This window comes from Nerophis ophidion, linkage group LG01 (assembly GCF_033978795.1).
Source record: "Nerophis ophidion isolate RoL-2023_Sa linkage group LG01, RoL_Noph_v1.0, whole genome shotgun sequence".
Lineage (NCBI taxonomy): Eukaryota > Metazoa > Chordata > Actinopteri > Syngnathiformes > Syngnathidae > Nerophis > Nerophis ophidion.
The window spans coordinates 68,136,952-68,156,167 of NC_084611.1; the positions used below are offsets into that span (position 1 = coordinate 68,136,952).

At 39.9% G+C, this 19,216-nt stretch overlaps 1 protein-coding gene across 1 annotated transcript in view; it reads left to right on the plus strand.

The window, feature by feature from the left end:
- cxxc4 (CXXC finger 4) overlaps nt 1–17,460 on the plus strand; it is a 99,668-nt gene extending 82,208 nt beyond the window's left edge. The window contains exon 3 of the mRNA XM_061878946.1: nt 16,607–17,460. Within this exon, the coding sequence (XP_061734930.1) occupies nt 16,607–16,651 (45 nt within the window). The 3' untranslated portion in view covers nt 16,652–17,460. The remainder of the gene's footprint in view (nt 1–16,606) is intronic.
- Nucleotides 17,461–19,216: the final 1,756 nt, after the last annotated feature.

Consider the following 19,216-nt stretch of genomic DNA (forward strand, 5'->3'; position numbering starts at 1 on the left):
CCACATTTAATGTCAAACAAACACTTACCAATCGACAGATTCAAGTTGCACCAGTGTCAAAAGACCCGAAAGTCCCTCGTCTGCACATTTTACCGGTGATGCTACGACAGACATGGCACAGAGATGTATGGATACCCTGCGACACTCAAAGCAGATACATTTCCAACGATAAAGTCAACAAAATCACAAAGGTGAGTTTTGTTGATGTTATTGACTTATGTGCTAATCAGACATATTTAGTCACAGCATGACTGCCAACTAATCGATGCTAACATGCTATTTAGGCTAGCTGTATGTACATTTGTAGCTATATTTGCATCCAGCCTTTCACTCCACCCACATTTAATGCTAAACAAACACTTACCAATCGACGGATTTAAGTTGTTCCTGCACATTTTACCGGCAATACTACGACAGACATGGCACAGAGATGTATGGATACCCTGCGACACTCAATCGTTGGTTAGAAGGCGATCGCCGAATAGCTTCAATAGCTACTCGCTCAATAGCTTCAGTTTCTTCTTCAGATTCGTTTTTGCTATCTGCCTCCATACTCCAACCATCCGTTTCAATACATGCGCAATCTGTTGAATCGCTAAAGCCGCTGAAATCTGAGTCTGAATCCGAGCTAATGTCGCTATATCTTGCTGTGCTATCCGCTATGTTGGCATCATTAAATGACGTCACAGGAAAATGGACGATGGATTTAAAGATATCGAAAATCAGGCACTTTAAAGCATTTTTTCGGGATATTCCATGATGGGTACAATTTTGAAAAAAACTTCGAAAAATAAAATAAGTCACAGGGAACTGATTTTTACTGGTTTTAACCCTTCGGAAATTGTGATAATGGTTCCCTTTAATTACATTTTTTTTGGTTTGTTTGCAGATCCTTTTCTGGTTTGGTTGCATAAAAAGCCACAGATTTCCTCTACACCGCTTACACGTGTGCTTCATTTAAAGTCTAGAGACTCGTCTTTTGGCCGTGGGTTCGATACTGAGCGGCGTGCGTTGGCCGCCCGAGCGAGAAATTGTCTTCCCCTGCGTGTGTGGTTGTATCCAACTTGTTATGTATGCTCTGCTGCACAGGCAGCGGCGTTCACCAGAGGCTGAAACGTCGACGCCGCGCCGTCTTGATTCGAGGTGAAACCTCGCTGTTGTCGCGGTCGCACCACAACCAACCCTCCCCGTTCAGACCTCCCCTTCCAATCTTCTCTGCCCTTGCTTGTTCCATCTCTTGCCATTTTTCTCTTTGTCCTCCTCCCCCTCCCCGCCCCTCTCCGTTCCCTTTCAGTGGCGAGTGATTTTTTATTTTTTTTTGTCAGGCGCAAGCAGGTGGAAGTGTGCTAATTGAGCCTTCCTCATGTCTTCCTCGTCACCGCAGCTTTGTGAGGCCAGCACTCGAGCCTCGCCGGGTCGATACGGTGGAATCTTAACAAAATGCAGACATGCCGAGTGCCCGGATCAGGGTCATTATTGTTTCTCACCAGCCGCACTTCCACCAGAGACTAATCAATGCAAGGATATGGATCAAGAAAAACACCTTGCCTTTCTCCAGACCAAGGTAGCGAAGCTTGTCGCTAAAAGTGTTCCCTTTTAGACGCTCTACGTTTTCGTTTGAAATCATCATCGGTGTACTTTACCTGCAATGAATATAACGTCCTCACACACATTTGGACCATCAATGCAATCGTTCACCACTAGGGGCATTATACTTGCTATTGATTCATGCACGTTTAGCACTTTTTTCCTGTTCCATACTTGGCCAGCTAAATGGAATATAAAAAGTAGTGGTGGTTATTTTCGTCACGTTTCGTGTTTCAGTCAATCCCTGCGTTTTCAAGCTACCGTATTTTCCGGGCTATATCGCGCAGGCACTTCATTTTAAAAGGAAAAAAAAAAAGTTCAATATATTTGCCGCACCCAAAAAATGAATTGAGATATTTACATAAAAAAAAATTCTAAATGTTTATTTACATACCTTTATTCAGGAATAACTCGATTGGTAGAGCGGCCGTGCCAGCAACTTGAGGGTTGCGTGTTCGATCCCCGCTTGTGCCATCCTAGTCACTGTTGTTGTGTCTTTGGGCAAGACACTTTACCCACCTGCTTCCAGTGCCACCCACACTGGTTTAAATGTAAAAATTAGATATTGGGTTTCACTATGTAAAGTGCTTTAAGTCACTAGATAAAAAGCGCTATATAAATATAATTCACTTCACTTCACTTTTTGGCTGAGAGAGCCATGAAAGCTAAATATTTTAAAAATGTATTTCCGTGAGAGACATTTAATATTTTTTATTTAACTCTGAATAAAACTAAATGCATTCATTTTTAAGTAAGACCCACCTTTTTAGAGTATAATAAGTATCTTATTCTTTTTAGTAACGTTGTTATTCTGAAGCTAACCAATTATAATTAAAATACTTCTTACCATTAATGTGAATTCTTGAACAGGTGCGATAGAAAAACGGATGGTTGGATTAAAATGCGTGACGATGTTTTATATTTTGAATGTTTTTTTTAACACTGTCATTACCAACGGAATGATGCATTACTTATCGTGTTAAGCAATGTCAGCTAAAATGTATCTGAGAGCCAGATGCGGTCATCAAAAGAGCCACATCTGACTCGGGAGCCATAGATTCCCAATCCCTGCCTTAATTGTTTCCAAAAGGTGCCTGTTACAAGGCAGTAAAACGGCAGATCAAACGGAACCGAAAAGTCATTATCAAATAGCAGACTTGATAAATCCACTGTGACGTTTTGGTGAATATACTGAGAAATTTGTGAAAACTGAAACAATACAAAAATAATGCCATTGTAAGTCAATAATACTAACACAGACATTTGTAAACGTGTTAGCGTATTGGCTAATGGTAATGACGCTACCTTGAATAAATTACGATAGCGCCTCCAAAAATGCATGACAACATCAACTGAATTTATTTCATCCAACCATTCATTTTCTATGGAGTATATTGTGAATATATTGATAACAGGAAGTGAACAAAAGTTTTAGGGACTGCTATGTAAAAGGAAAAGGGGTAGGATTAAATAAGATCTGCTTCTTTCTACTCCTTTTCGAACATATTGAATAAAGAAACTGGAAATTGTGATGTATCATGTTGTATGCAGGTTCCAAATAAACACAAACTCGAATGGTAAAGTTAAAGTTAAAGTTCCAATGATTGTCACACACACACTAGGTGTGGTGAAATGTGTCCTCTGCATTTGACCCATCCTCTTGTTCACCCCCTGGGAGGTGAGGGGAGCAGTGAGCAGCAGCGGTGGCCGCGGCCGGCCATCATTTTTGGTGATTTTACCCCCAATTCCAACCTTTAATACTGAATGCCAAGCAGGGATGTAATGGGTCCCATTCTTATAGTCTTTGGTATGACGCAGCCGGGTTTTTGCTTTTTTTTTTTTAACTCACAACCTCCCGATCTCAGGGTGGACACTCTTACCACTAGGCCACTGAGTAGGGTGATGTGATAGTGACTATGACTATCATTATGTGACGGTTTAGTAAATATGAATCATTTTAGTTATATTGTAAAACTCACAAACGTTGCTTGCAGTGATGAATGAAGAGAGACCATACAAGTACAAAGGCTGTGGATAACTAGTAGAAGGAACGGCCCTTATACTTTTGGATCGAGGAAAGAAACAAAAAGAAATACGGCGTAGAATTTCAACCCACTGCACTTGCAATGAACAAACTCATCCAAAAGATGGTGCCATAGTGATAACTATAACACACCTTTTCAGTCTCTGTGTCGGTGTTACTGCTGTGTAAGTTTGTTGTATATACAACATTATGGCTGTCAGCGGAGGAAAAATCATACATTAGGTGCACCTTCATATAAGCCGCAGGGTTCGAAGCTTGGGAAAAAAGTAGGTACGAAGCTTGGGAAAAAAGTAGGTACGGAAAATACGGTAGTTTAAGAGGAAGCTTATCATCCAGGCAAACTGTTGCCATCTGTTAATGTGTTTCTAGCTTGATGCTAACTTTTAGCATGTGCTATATAGCAACATACGTTTTGAACATGATTAACAAGTTACTTACTGGTATTTGTTCACTTACATCAGGGGTCGGGAACCTTTTTGTCTGAGAGAGTCATGAAAGCCAAATATTAAAAAATGTATTTCCGTGAGAGCCGTATAATATTTTTAACACTGAATACAACTGTCACGTTTAAACACTGATGACATCTATTAAACAGACAAGAAGAAAGGAATTAAACAGAGACAGGTTTCAATGTAGCTCAATGAGGAGAAATGCGTAGACCTGTACCCTTGTACAGTGTCGTCCCACGCTCTGACAAGAGAATTCTACGCCTCTTATTTCATTTGGACTTTCCCTGATTACAACAACTAAATGCGTGCATCTGTTACTCTTTTTAATAACATTGTTATTCTGAAGGTAACCAATAATAAATAAAATACTTTTGATCATTAATGCGACTTCTTGAACAGGTGCGATAGAAAGGGATGGATGGATTAAAATGCATGAGAATGTTTTATATTTTGAATGTTATTTTTAACACTGTGATTATCAGCGGAATTATTAATTACTTATCGTGTTAAGCAACATCAGCTAAGATTTATCTGAGAGCCAGATGCGGTCATCAAAAGAGCCACATCTGGCTCGAGAGCCATAGGTTCCCTACCCCTGACTTACATTGTTTGACTTGTATTTTTATTTTTATTTTTTTTTTAATTCCTGCACACATTTCTGAGGCTGTTAATCAAAATGCTGAGATCTATCAGCATATTAGCTTAGCGCACATAGCATTGGTGCATCCATTAGTTTTTTTTTTAATTGATTTGATTGAAACTTTTATTAGTAGATTGTACAGTACAGTATATATTCCGTACAATTGACCACTAAATGGTAACACCCGAACAAGTTTATCAACTTGTTTAAGTCGGGGTCCACGTTCATCAATTCATGGTAGTTAGTAGTAGTTAGTTGTTATTCTAGTTGGGGTTGTTTACAAAATGGCATAATTAATTTTCCAGCTATTTAGAATGTTTTTAATTTCCTCCTAATGACTTTAAGGTTGTGGTATAATCATGTTTTGTTTGTAAAAATAAAGTGACAACAATACTGTAAGGCAGTGGTCCCCAACCACCGGGTTCGATTGGTACCGGGCCGCAGAATAATTTTTTATAATTATTATTATTATTATTATTTTTATTTTTTTATTTTTTACTTAAATCAACATAAAAAACACAAGATACACTTACAATTTGTGCACCAACCCCCCCAAAAATCCCTTTTTCATGACACATTATCAAGCGTTGACCGGGCCACAGCTACAAAAAGGTTGGGGACCACTACTGTAAGGCATACAATATTGATTAGGGATGTGAATCTTACAAAAACTCATGAATTGATTCAGATTCTTGGGGTGACAATTTGAATTAGAATCGATTCTTGATTCAAATCGGTTTCCGCAATAAAATGATTTGGTATAAAATGACAGTAAAACCTTTTCAAAATAAATCATGGATGTGAAACTATTTTTTTTCAGCAGCACATTGATTTGACTGTTTTTTTGTTTTTTTTTACACTTTGTCATAAAATTCCTCATCCTTATTGCAAAACAGACAAATCTAATGTTCCGAATGTAGTATTGTTTCGGAATAATTTAGAGCATTTTCTTTTTTTCAAACTGGTACCATTTGTCTCAGTTGGGCTGCATCTAATAGTACTCAGTAGCATCAAATATAATAGAAAACTATATTTCAAAATTATACTACACATTTACATATGAAATATTTGTACTGATACTAGTTACAGTTTGAAGTGATTATTTTTCTGAAATAATACTGTTAACTTATCTCCTACCTGCAAATACAGTGCATCCGTAAAGTATTCACAGCGCTTCACTTTTTACACAATTTGTCATGTTGCAGCCCTATTCCAAAAGGGAGTACATTAATTTTTGTTCTCAAAATCCTACAGAAAATAACCCATGATGACAATACGATTTTTGTATTGCAAATTGATTAAAAATGAAAACGAAAACAAAAACAAAAAAACATCATATGTATTCACAACCTTTGTCCATCCCTACAGTGAAACATTATGGTGGCAGCATCATGGTGTGGGGGTGTTTTTTTCAGCACCAGGAACTGAAAGACTAGTCGGGATTAAAGTTAAAGTTAAAGTTCAAGTACCACTGATAGTCACACACACACACACACACACACTAGGTGTGGTGAAATTACCCTCTGCATTCGACCCATACCCTTTTTCCACCCCCTGATTGGGGAAGGGAGCAGTGAGCAGCAGCGGTAACCACGCTCTTGGAATCATTTTGGCGATTTAACCCCCAATTCCAACCTTTGTTGCTGAGTGCCAAGCAGGGAGGTAATAGGTCCCATTTTTATAGTCTTTGGTATGACTCGGCCTGGGTTTGAACTCCCGACCGACTGACACTCTGACCACAAGGCCACCTGCTCAGTGGCCTAGAGGGAAAGATAAATGCAGCAATCTACAGAGACATCCTGGATGAAAACCAACACTTTCCATCCAACTTGAATATTTATGTGCTTAATTTAAAATATATATCTATCACATTGTCATTATGAGGTATTGTCTGTAGGATCTTAGGGACGGCGTGGCGCAGTGGGATAGTGGCCGTGCGCAACCCGAAGGTCACTGGTTCAAATCCCACCTAGAACCAACCTCGTCACGTCCGTTGTGTCCTGAGCAAGACACTTCACCCTTGCTCCTGATGGGTGCTGGTTGGCGCCTTGCATGGCAGCTCCCTCCATCAGTGTGTGAATGTGTGTGTGAATGGGTGAATGTGGAAGTACTGTCAAAGCGCTTTGAGTACCTTGAAGGTAGAAAAGCGCTATACAAGTACAACCCATTTATTATTTATTTATCTTGGAAGAAGGCTGTAACAAAATGTGGAAAAAGTGAAGAGCTTTGAATACTTTCCGGATGCACTGTACAATCCTTATTTTTGCAAATAGATTACGGTACAGTTCCCTTAATCATGCAAAAGATTGTGTTTTGCTCAAAATTCTTGTGTTTATTTTTACGTGTAAAAAAACAAACACTTTTACGTGTAAAAAAACAAACACAACTTATTACAGTCTTTCTTCGGTCAATCCTGATTTGTTACTTTAAAAAAAAAAAAGTACCTTCGACATGAATCATTTTGGGGCAGCTTTTAGCGTCATACGTGACAAGACTATCCACTTATAAGAAGTCTTAATTGCGTCAAAATGAATGGCTGCGTGCAATTAGGCGAAGAGGTGACATCAGATGCTCTCTTAAAGCCTTCAAACGTGCCGTCTTGGAATTAGGCGAGAAGGCGCCCCGCTGCTTGGGGTCCTCCATTAAACACTTAGAAAAAGAATATGCCTTGTTTGATGTTGGGTGAAAACATCGTAAGTGCTTCTTTCGCAAACACGAGAAAAAGAAGGACGGGTCGGATGTCACGTGAGACCAACGGAAGCAAACTTGGAGGCTTAAATCGTCCTAAATGAAATGTTCATCATCGAGGAGAGGCGTACGGTGCAAGCTTCTTCTTTTTTTTTTTTTTTTTTTTTTATGAGGGGGGCGGACTCAGACGCTCATCAGTATGCCTTTAAGGAGCCACTGGGTATTAAAATGCAAAATTGCCCTCCACTCAGGCTAAAGTGATTTTAGTTGTGATTATGCACCATTTCCTCCCACTCAACAGCAAAGAGGGGGGGTGGGGGGGGGAAAGAGGGAGGAGAAAAAATAAAAAGAGCGCTAATTGGTCATGGGGATTGGTGGGAGGCTTGGCTGTTTTATGTGTCTGACTCCTAAATGAGTTTGGGAAAGGAGAGGCTTCCACTCCGCTATAGAGGTTCTGTTCTGTTCGGTTGAGCTGGGTGGGTGGGTGGTGTATTGGGGGGTGTTGGCGCGGGCTCAAATTGAAATGATGCACTGTTCCCCCTCACTGCGGCTGGAACGCACAGTAATTAAATGCCTCATTGTTGCTTCCTGGGAATTGGAATGGAATATTTCATGCGGCGTGGTGATTATTTGGGTGTGGGTGGGGCGTGGATGTAATCACCTTGGCTGCATCTCTGATTAAACACGTTGGTCTGGTGCTTGTGCCCGCCTAAAGTGCCTCTCTGGGTTTCTTTTTCTTACTCTTGTTGATTTTTTTTTTTTGCATTTATTTTTATCTGTTTTTGCCGAGTGCTTTTTATTCATCAGCGGTCTTGTTTTTGTCCAACTTGAATGCAACACGTCACAGCTCAGCTATTACTACAGCTAATGCCACTGGGTCACTCTCGGTTCAAACTGCTTCAATCCCGATGAGTGGCCTCTTGCTTGAAGAAATGCAACATCTCAAATAAACACGTGGTGCCCCAAGATGGGCGTGGTTAATTAATTTAGTTTAGTCTTTATTTGAAGGGACAATGCACAGAAACATTAAAGTTAAAGTTAAAGTACCAATGGTTGTCACACACACACTAGGTGTGGTGAAATTTGTCCTCTGCATTTGACCCATCCCCTTGATCACCCCCTAGGAAGTGAGGGGAGCAGTGGGCAGCAGCGGTGCCGCGCCCGGGAATCATTTACGGTGATTTAACCCCCAATTCCAACCCTTGATGCTGAGGGCCAAGCAGGGAGGCAATGGGTCCCATTTTTTTTTATAGTCTTTGGTATGACTGGGCCGGGGTTTGAACTCCCAACCTACCTATCTTAGGGCGGACACTTTAACCACTAGGCCACTGAGTCTAAGCTCAAAGACAGATATGTTCTATACCAGATTATAGCTAAATAGCTAATTTCCATCTGCAGTCCCTGGCTACCTAAATTAGAGGGATACAAAAATCATGCAATAAAATTATTACAATAAAATCATACCATATCTCGTAATCAAATTTTAAAAAGTCATAAAATGCCCTTTCTTGCACACATACTTATTGCACAATACAACCACACCACATTTACATCATCACACAAAGACAATACATGCTCTTGTTCACATGCGTCATAATTTGTAAAAACAACCATGATTTTAACAGACACACCTCACAATTTACAACAAAAATGCTGTTATGGCTAAATATACTACACATTAAGTTGCTCTGTCAATCATAGTGCCCACCTTATTGACCGTGTGAGCAGTTTGATTGCTCCAAAGCCACTTTTTAACTTTAATTGTCAATGAAGAGTAATCTGTTAAACTTTTCAAGTTTGTTGTGAGGTCTTTCCATTTCTTTATGGAATTAATTACACATGAAATATCGCGAATGAAAGCTACCTTGACCAGGGGTCGGCAACTCAAAACTCTAGAAAGAGGTTCCGCAGCCTCTGTAGCAGAACCCCAAGGTTCTGAAACAGCTTCTTTCCTCAGACCATAATACTCTTGAACGCATCATAATAATCCTTTCAATTCCCCCCCAAAATAGATTAACACACTGGAATATAAAGACAATATAACATACATCCATAAATGTGGATGCATATGCAAAAGTGCAATATATTTATCTGTACAGTAATCTATTTATTTATATCGGCACCTTATTGCTATTTTATCCTGCACTAAAACAAGGTAATGCAACAAAATATTGTTCTTATCTGTACTGTAAAGTTGAAATTTTGTTAAGAGGGGAGGACTATAATTCACCAACTCGAGTATATCATATATATATATATATATATATATATATATGTGTATGAAATACTTGACTTTCAGTGAATTCTAGTTATATATATTTATTTTATTATATATATAAATAAAATAAATGGTTGAATTTCCGATGGCGACTATCAAATACACAGTAATAAAAACACAGTTGTTCTACTAACTGTACTGTGCTTGCTGGTTACTAGAAAAAGAAAAACAACACTTACCTTTCACTATTTGAGTAACCTTTGTTCTGCCATTTGCGTATTGGCGAGCGATCTCCGAATCCGGGAACATATCCTTCACGGATTTGTTGTAGACATACGCAAATGAGAACGGGATGTTACTTCCAGCTATCAGCTCAGCCATCTTTGTCTCAGCATAAGTTACACCATCGGGTCTCCATTTTGCGAGATGGCCCATAATACTGGGTTGTGAACGATTCTGCGCTGCGGACGCTTTGTGCTTCGCTGACCGTTCATGGCTGAGTATATCCGTTCGGCCGCCATGTTTAATGGAGAAGTCTGTTCTACAAGATTTACAGGCAACATACCCCTTCCCCTTCGAACTCTCCTGGATAAACTGAAATTCTTGTTTCCTATCGTTTTGGAACTTGCAAGCGTATTTCTTCATTTTGCTCGTCGACAGTGTAATATATTGGGTGGGAGTCAATAACCAGGCGACATGATGAAGTTACATCTCTTTACTGTGGGCTTCAGAACAGACTCCCTAATGCATGTTCCTTGACTGCACTTAAATGTAGAATATTTGTAGAATATATTTACATTCTATTCTATTCTATGTACAGTAGATGGCAGTATTGTCCAGTTTAAGAGGGTCACAACATTGCTGAAACAGGTTCTCATGAAGCTGGAGGGGGTGTGGCCTCCAGCTCCGCCTGAATTTCGGGAGATTTTCGGATAAAATTAGTCCCGGGAGGTTTTCGGGAGAGGTGCTGAATTTCGGGTGTCTCCTGGAAAATCCGGGAGGGTTGGCAAGTATGATCCAGGGAGCCACTAGGGCTCGAGAGCCGCGGGTTGCGGACCCCTGATCCAGACGGATAAGCATGCATGCATTTCAAGAAGCATAACACCCTACCTTGAATAAATGCCTGACATTTACTGCTGTTGAATACAAATGTTTATATTATTAATTAAACACATTCCTCCTAAATAACTAAGTCTGATATTGTTCTGTTAAGTGGATAGATTTAAGCTTTCAATTTATGCCTTTTCCTACACTAAACGTACTCTCTACCAGTGATTAGATTGGTACAAAACCCAAAACCAGTGAAGTTGGCACCTTGTGAAAATTGTAAATAAAAACAGCACACAATGATTTGCAAATCCTTTTCAACTTATATCCAATTGGATAGACTGCAAAGACAAGATAGTTAATGTTTAAACTGAGAAACATATATATATATTTTTTGCAAATAATCATTAACTTAGAATTTAATGGTAGCAACACGTTGCAAAAAAGTTGGCACAGGGGCATTTTTACCACTGTGTTACATGGCCTTTCCTTTTAACAACACTCAGTAAACGTTTGGGAACAGAAGAGACCAATTTTTAAAACTTTTCAGGTGGAATTATTTCCCATTCTTGCTCGATGTGCAGTTTAAGTTGTTCAACAGTCCGGGGTCTACATTGTGGTATTTTAGGCTTCATTATGCACCACACATTTTCAATGGGAGACAGGTCTGAACTACAGACAGGCCAGTCTAGTACCCACACTCTTTTACTATGAAACCATGCTGTTGTAACACATGGCTTGGCATTGTCTTGCTGAAATAAGCAGGGGCGTCCATGATAACGTTGTTTGGATGGCAACATATGTTGCTCAAAATCCAGTACGTACCTTTCAGCATTATTGGTGCCTTCACAGATGTGTAAGTTACCGAATGCCTTGAGCACTAATACACTCCCATACCATCACAGATGCTGGCTTTTGAACTTTGCGCCTGGAACAATCTGGATTGTTCTTTTCCTCTTTGTTCTGGACTACATGATGTCCACAGTTTCCGACATTGTTTTTGGAAACTGTGGACGTCATGTAGTCCAGAAGAAATTTCCAAAAACAATTTCAAATGTGGACTCGTCAGACCGCAGAACACTTTTACACTATGCATCAGTCCATCTTAGATGAGCTTGGGCCCAGTGAAGCCTGCGGCATTTCTGGGTGTTGTTGATAAATGGCTTTCGCTTTGCATAGTAGAGTTTTAACTTGGACTTACAAATGTAGCGACCAATTGTAGTTAATGGCTGTGGTTTTCTTGGGTGTTCCTGAGCCCATGTGGTGATATCCTTTACACACGGTTGTCATTTTTTGATGCAGTACCGCCGAAGGGATCCAAGGTCATGGGCATTCAATGTGCAGAGGAGTGATTTATCCAGGTTCTCTGAACCTTTCAATGGCGAAACCCCTAAATTCCTTGCAATAGCTGGTAAAGAAATGTTTTTTTAAACTGTTCGACAATTTGTTTACAAAGTGGTGACCCCCGCCCCATCATTGTTTGTGAATGACTGAGCATTTAATGGAATGTTGCTTTTATACCCAACCATGGCACCCATCTGTTCCCAATTAGCCGCATGGTCACCTGTGGGATGTTCCAAATAAGTGTTTAATGAGCAGTCCTCAACTTTCTCAGTTGTTTCTGCCACTTGTGCCAGCTTTTTTTAAACATGCTGCAGGCGTCAAATTCCTAATGAGCTAATATTTGCAAAAAATAACAACATTTCCCAGTTCAAGAGTTATCTTGTCTTTGTAGTCTATTCAATTGAATATAGGCTGAAAAAGATTTGCAAATCATTGTATTCTGTTTTTTTTTAATTTACGATTTACACAACTTCACTGGTTTTGGGTTTTGTAAATTTACACTTTTAATTAAACACCCGACCTCTAGTAAATGGTTTGTACTGCCTGCTGTTGAGTAGATACATGTGGAAGTCGCTCTCAAGCGGTCCCAATGACAAACACTTCACAGGATCCAACCGTGCAGGTTTTAACAGAGTTTTAATGATCATATGTTTTTATCAAAAGTTTTTTCAGTCACGTCCATATCCTCTCTCCCCTCCTGCTCCTGGCCGCTTACCGTTAAAAGACAACAGATCATTTGATTAACACGTACTACCTGTGAAATCTAATCACCTGCCAGCTGTGTCTCGCCGTCAGCACATGCCCCGCCCCTACCCGATGGTGCTCGTCCTCAGCACCATGGACAGCGGTGGTGACTTTTGCTTCTACAAGCACGCTGGCCCCATCTCCCTCCACAATACATACTTTAGCTCTGTGGCTAAATAGATTTGCACATTAATGTCAATTCATTAAATGCCTTAACTTTAATAAATGCAAGGCTTACCTTTAATAAACGCTTGGTACTTTCTTCTGTTGAGCAGATGGATAAATGATGGATAGACAGACAGAATTGAAGAATTGCAGTGCCTTACGTTGAACAATGATAGATTTAGGCTTATAATTAAACACCTTGCCTACACTAAATGCCTGGTACTTTCTGCCATTGAAAAGTTGGGTAGATTCATCTGTATTTATTTGTAAATAATTATCTCTAATGAATGACTCGTACTGTGCTGTTGACTCGATGGATACGCCAGATAGATATTCCCACCTGAAAGTAGATCCACTGAATGGCCTACCTTTAATAAATGTACATTTTACCTCTGATGAACGCCTAATGCTTTCTCCTTATGAGCAGATAGATGCATGGATCAAACCAGCAGGCACAAGACATGAAAACAATGTTGAGAACTTGTTGAATTAGGTCCTGACATTGAGCAACTTCAACTTAACGTTGAAACAACATGATTTTTGACGGCATTTAATCAATGTCAGGTTGTGACCTCGATTTGACCATTGAAATGTGGTAATTTCCCAACCAACAACGTGGATCCAACATTAGACACCAACGTAGTCTCAATTTACTGATAAAACTTTTTTGCAAAGTTGTTTAGAAGTCAGTTTTAAAGGACATGTATGTATAATCAACCTTGTATAAATGTCAATGCATTAATTACATTAAATAAATGCCTGGTATTCACTGCTGTTGAATAGGTACATTAATAAATGAACATATTTATACACGTAATCAAACACACTACCTGACGAATATTGATATCTAATATTTTTCATTGTCTCCATTAGGGCTCCCCTCAATTTTGGTGAATATTTTTAAGGTCCCGGGGACCCGAAATGTATTAATCATATATATTTTAATATACTTCAGATCCATCCGATGACATAATTTTTTCTATATTTTTTAAATGCTATATGGTCTTTTTGTCAAAGAAAACCATGTTTTTTGGGGGCAAAAACACAAAATATGTAATATTTCACCCCCCAAAAAATGTTCCAAGTGGAATATTTGATGTAAAGTAATTGGAGCTGTAAATAGGTAAATAATTCATAACAACATTGATTTTGATTTATTTTCATGTTTTGAACAATGACAGGTCTTGGGGGATCCAGAAGGGCCCCACTCTTAAAAGTGTAAAAATAATACATTTATCAACACATATTATTTTTTACTTTTAACGCTTGAATCTCAAGATCAACTTCAGAACCATCTTTCTATTATAATTTTTTTTTTTTTTTTTTTTTTAGCCAATGCCTGTAATAAAATAAGTGTTAACATGGTACATATTTTTTCTTTTTTGTGTGTTTTTTTAGTTATTTTTTAAAATTGTTATTTCAAAATGTGCTGCAGGCCTTTGAAAAAATATCTACGGGCTGCGCTTTGGACACCCCTGATAGATTTACGCATAAAAGTAAATCCAATAAATGCCTCACCTTTAAGAAATGCATGGTACTTTGCGTGCATGTTACATTGTGAGTAAATGGAGAGACTGACACAAGTGATCAAACACGTTGCAGCTAATAAATGCCTAGTATTGTCTGCTATCGAGTAGATGGATTTACACATTAGAGTAAATTGTATAAATGCCTTACCTTTAAGAAATGCATGGTAGTGGTTGTGAGTTGATGGATGGATTCAAACTAGTGATTAAACACGCAGCCTTGCACTATCTGCTGTTGAGTGAATGGATTTACACGTTGAAGTAAATAAATTCAATACCTTACTTCAGGGGTCTCCAAAAAGCGGCCCAGGGGCTATTTGCGCCCCTCAGCTTTTTTTTTAAAGGCCAGTGGCCCATTTTAAAAATACAAAAAAAAAATAAAAATAAATAACTTCAAAAAACATAAAACATGGAATAAAAGATCAACCAGATGCAATAACACTGTACAATAAATATTTTTGAATCTAGATCATGGTAAGGTTCACATAATCATGCAAAAGACTGTGCTGTGCACAAAATTGTTAACAATTGATACCACAAAGCTGCCTTGCATGCCGTTTTTTTTTACCTTAAAACTGGCATGAAAACTTACAGATAGATACATCTGAAGTTTAACTAGATATAAAGATAATATAACATACATGCATTAACATGGATGCATTATAAAAAGTGCAATATATTTATCGGTACAGTAATCTATTTATTTATATTTATTTGCTCTTTTACCCTGCACTATCGTGAACTAATGCAACAAAATGTAGTTCTTATCTGTAATTTAAAGTTTAAATTTGAATGACAATAAAAGGAAGTCAAAGTCAAAATATTTCAGTGTTGAAAGTAAAAATGATATATATTGATATCTGTATTATTTTTAACACATTCATGAGCGGGGGGCTTTTGGATCCCCCCCTGACCTTAAGTATTTTTTTTTTTAAACTGTCATTATTCAAAACACTATAATGAATCAGAAACAATTTTGTTATGAATTATTTACCCATTTAAGGGTCTAATTATTGCATATATTGTTTTTTAACCATACAAAACAAGGTTTTCTTTGACAAAATAGCATTAAACATTTTTAAAAGTTCTAACTTTATGTCAACGAATTGATCTGAAGTTGATCCAAAAATATTTAAGTGTTAACATTTTTTTATGTACCGTATTTTTTGGAGTATAAGTCGAAAATGCATGATAAAGAAGAAAAAAAACATATATAAGTCGCACTGGAGTATAAGTCGAATTTTTTCGGGAAAATGTATTTGATAAAACCCAACACCAAGAATAGACATTTGAAAGGCAATTTAAAATTAATAAAGAATAGTGAACAACCAACTGAGAAGGTGCCTGGTATGTTAACGTAACATATTATGGTAAGAGTCATTGAAATAACTATAACATATAGAACATGCTATATGTTTACCAAATAATCTGTCACTCCTAATCGCTAAATCCCATGAAATCTTATACGTCTAGTCTTTTACGTGAATGAGCTAAATAATATTATTTGATATTTTACGGTAATGTGTTAATAATTTCACACATAAGTCGCTCCTGAGTATAAGTCGCACTCCTGGCCAAACTATGAAAAAAACTGTGACTTATAGTCCGAAAAATACGGAATATGATACGGTACAGGCTCGGGGTCTTTCTGAGTGAAGTTTGCATGTTCTCCCCTTGACTGCGTGACTTCCTCCCACCTCCGATGACATGCAGCTGGGGATAGGTTGATTGGCAACACTAAACGGGCCCTAGTGTGGGAATGTTGTGTGTCTGTGTTGGCCCTGCCATGATAGGCTCCAGCAGCCCCGGGGGTAGAAATGGATGGATGGGTCTCCGGCTCTTCTGACAGTCAGCGAAATTGAGGGGAGCTCTAATGCTAACTATAAATATTGTATTGGTTTTGAAAATTAAAATAATATCAAAGTGGCCCCCGCATGCTTTCATTTTTCAGTGTGAGGCCCTCAGTGAAAAAACGTTGGTGCGCCCCTGCCTTACCTCTAAAAAATCCATCCATCCATTCATTTTTTTTTACCACTTGTCCCTGGATCCTCTCCCAGCTGCATTCGGGCAGTAGGCATTGTACACCCTGGACAAGTCGCCTCTAAGAAACACCTATATCAAAGCTAACGTGTCCCCTCCTTGTGTCTCCCACAGAGGACGCCGGTGACTAACGGCGAAGCATTCCGGTGGTTCTTCTGAAGACACGGAGCGCCCGGGCCGCCGCCTCAGCAGGAGGTCACCAAGGAGCGACTCTGAGGACGGTCTGCTTAGGACACTATGTGACTCAAAGCAACACATTTTTGGACGGAAAGACGGAATTGAAAGACCTTTTGGACGGGAAGATGGGTTGAAAACATACTGGGTGTCGTTTGCTTTTTCTGTGTAATTATTGTACCTTTTGACAGTATGACAATGTATATTTTCGGTGTCTATGAATGTGTTTTCAACGTCGGCGGCCGGTGGACGAGGCCGCCGACCTCCTGTAAAGAAAGAGACAATCGTAGCACCACACACTGAGGACACGGACAGACCGCCGGGATCGACGTTAAAGCGACAGCAATAATTCTTTTTTCAGCTTTTCTCCCTCCGAGGAATCTTTCTCCGCTGTTTTGTCTCAATGAGGCAAAAATGGAATTTTTTTTTTTGTTTGTTCTGGATTCTAACCGGGTGTGGGCTCACTGCAGTACAGGGCACATTGTCTTGAGCGGTGGGTCGCGCTTCTTTTTTAAAACGGAGCATTTAAAAACCGGAGTCGGGACTCAAATCTGGAGATTTTTTTCTGGGTATTTAAAACAAAACAAAAAAAAGACTTTAAAACCAATGAAAGTACACGATGAACATATCAGGCGGAGTTCTGCGACGACGGACTTTTGGCTGCTCCCCCGCAAGGCAGGCCACCACAAAGCATCCCCCCCGAAATGGAGTTCCCCCTTGTCCTTAACCCTGTTGTTGCATGTGTACATGTGTTTGGCTTTTAAAGACCACTTAAGAATTTGTATATTGTTGTTGTGATGCTTTTATGTGTTCTAATAAAAAAAAAAAAGAATGACTTGGACGAACCGACGCTTGATGGAGACGATCGCCAGATAAGTAATCGTTCCCATCCTCTCCTCTTCCAGGGCATGAATCCGGCGGCGTTGCTTTGCCTCCCCGGTCACGTATTCCCGGGAATACTAAAATGCTGCTCGGAGAAGAGTGCTTCCCGGAGGCAGCAGACTTTAAAGGACGAGTGAAATCCCATGTGGTTTGTCATGCTAGAATGCGTACGGGGGGGTGGAGCGGAGACGTGGTGGGCACGGTGGAAGAAGGAGGAGGAGGAGGATGGTGGCGGGTACTGACGGTGAGGGGGGGGTGGAAGGCGGCGAGATGTGCTCCTGAGATAGCGCCAGCATCAGAGTGATTGCCGGATCTTTGGGATTCAGGCGGAGGCTGCGTGGTAGTGGGGGGGAGAATCATCCTAGACTGACTGCTCCTCCGCCGCTCGCAATCACCCCCCCGATTGAGCTCCTGACGAGCAAGGAGTGTTTGGTGGCGGCCATGTTGACGGCGATGTAGCGCCCAGAGCCTTCCGTCCCTCCTCGCCGGTGATTAGAGCGTGGCTCGCTCGCCTCCTTCCCCAACCTGGCCGGCCGGATTAAATTATATCGCACACGGCTCGCTCTAATCCCATCGCCACCGTTTGGGATTAAAAGCGGTCGGGCCTGCGGTGGAGGTGGTGGTGGTGATCTTGATGATGCCCTCCCTTTTCTCGGCAGGCGACAGCAGGAAGGCCGGTGTGCCGTGGGAGATTACCGTATTTTTCGGACTATGAATCGCAGTTTTTTTCATAGTTTGGCCAGGGGTGCGACATATACTCCGGAGCGGTTTATGTGTGAAATTATTAACACATTACCGTAAAATATCAAATAATATTATTTATCTCATTCGCGGAAGAGACGAAGAAAATGTCAACAATCGTCACACACACGTCACACACACTTTAGCGGTAACTTATAAAAACTGAGAAGGGCTGAACAAAAATGGCACCGAAAAGGAAATCATGTACTGCAGATTACACAATATCAAATAATATTATTTATCTCATTCGCGGAAGAGACAAAGAAAATGTCAACAATCGACACACACACGTCAACCAATAAGAATTTGGCGGGGGAGGGTCATGGTAGAAGTGAATTGTGGGTCATGGGATGCTAACTGCTATATGCTATATGCTACTGCCGTAGCTATTGAAATGGATCATTTCATCGTTGGCGGTAACTTAGAAAAACTGAAAAGGGCAGAACAAAAATGGCACCGAAAAGGAAATCATGTAGTGCAGATTACAGAATATCAAATAATATTATTCATCTCATTCGCGGAAGAGACGAAGAAAATGTCAGCAGTCGTCACACACACGTCAGCAGTCGTCACACACACGTCAACCAATAATAATACGGCGGGGAGGGTCATGGCAGAAGTGCATTGTGGGTCATGGAATGCTAACTGCTATATGCTATATGGTACTGCCGTAGCTATTAAAATGGATCATTTCATCGTTGGCGGTAACTTATAAAAACTGAGAAGGGCTGAACAAAAATGGCACCGAAAAGGAAATCATCTACTGCAGATTACAAAATATAAAATAATATTATTTATATCATTCGCGGAAGAGACGAAGAAAATGTCAGCAATGGTCACACACACGTCAACCAATAAGGATTTGGCGGGGGAGGGTCATGGCAGAAGTGCATTGTGGGTAATGGACTGCTAACTGCTATATGCTAT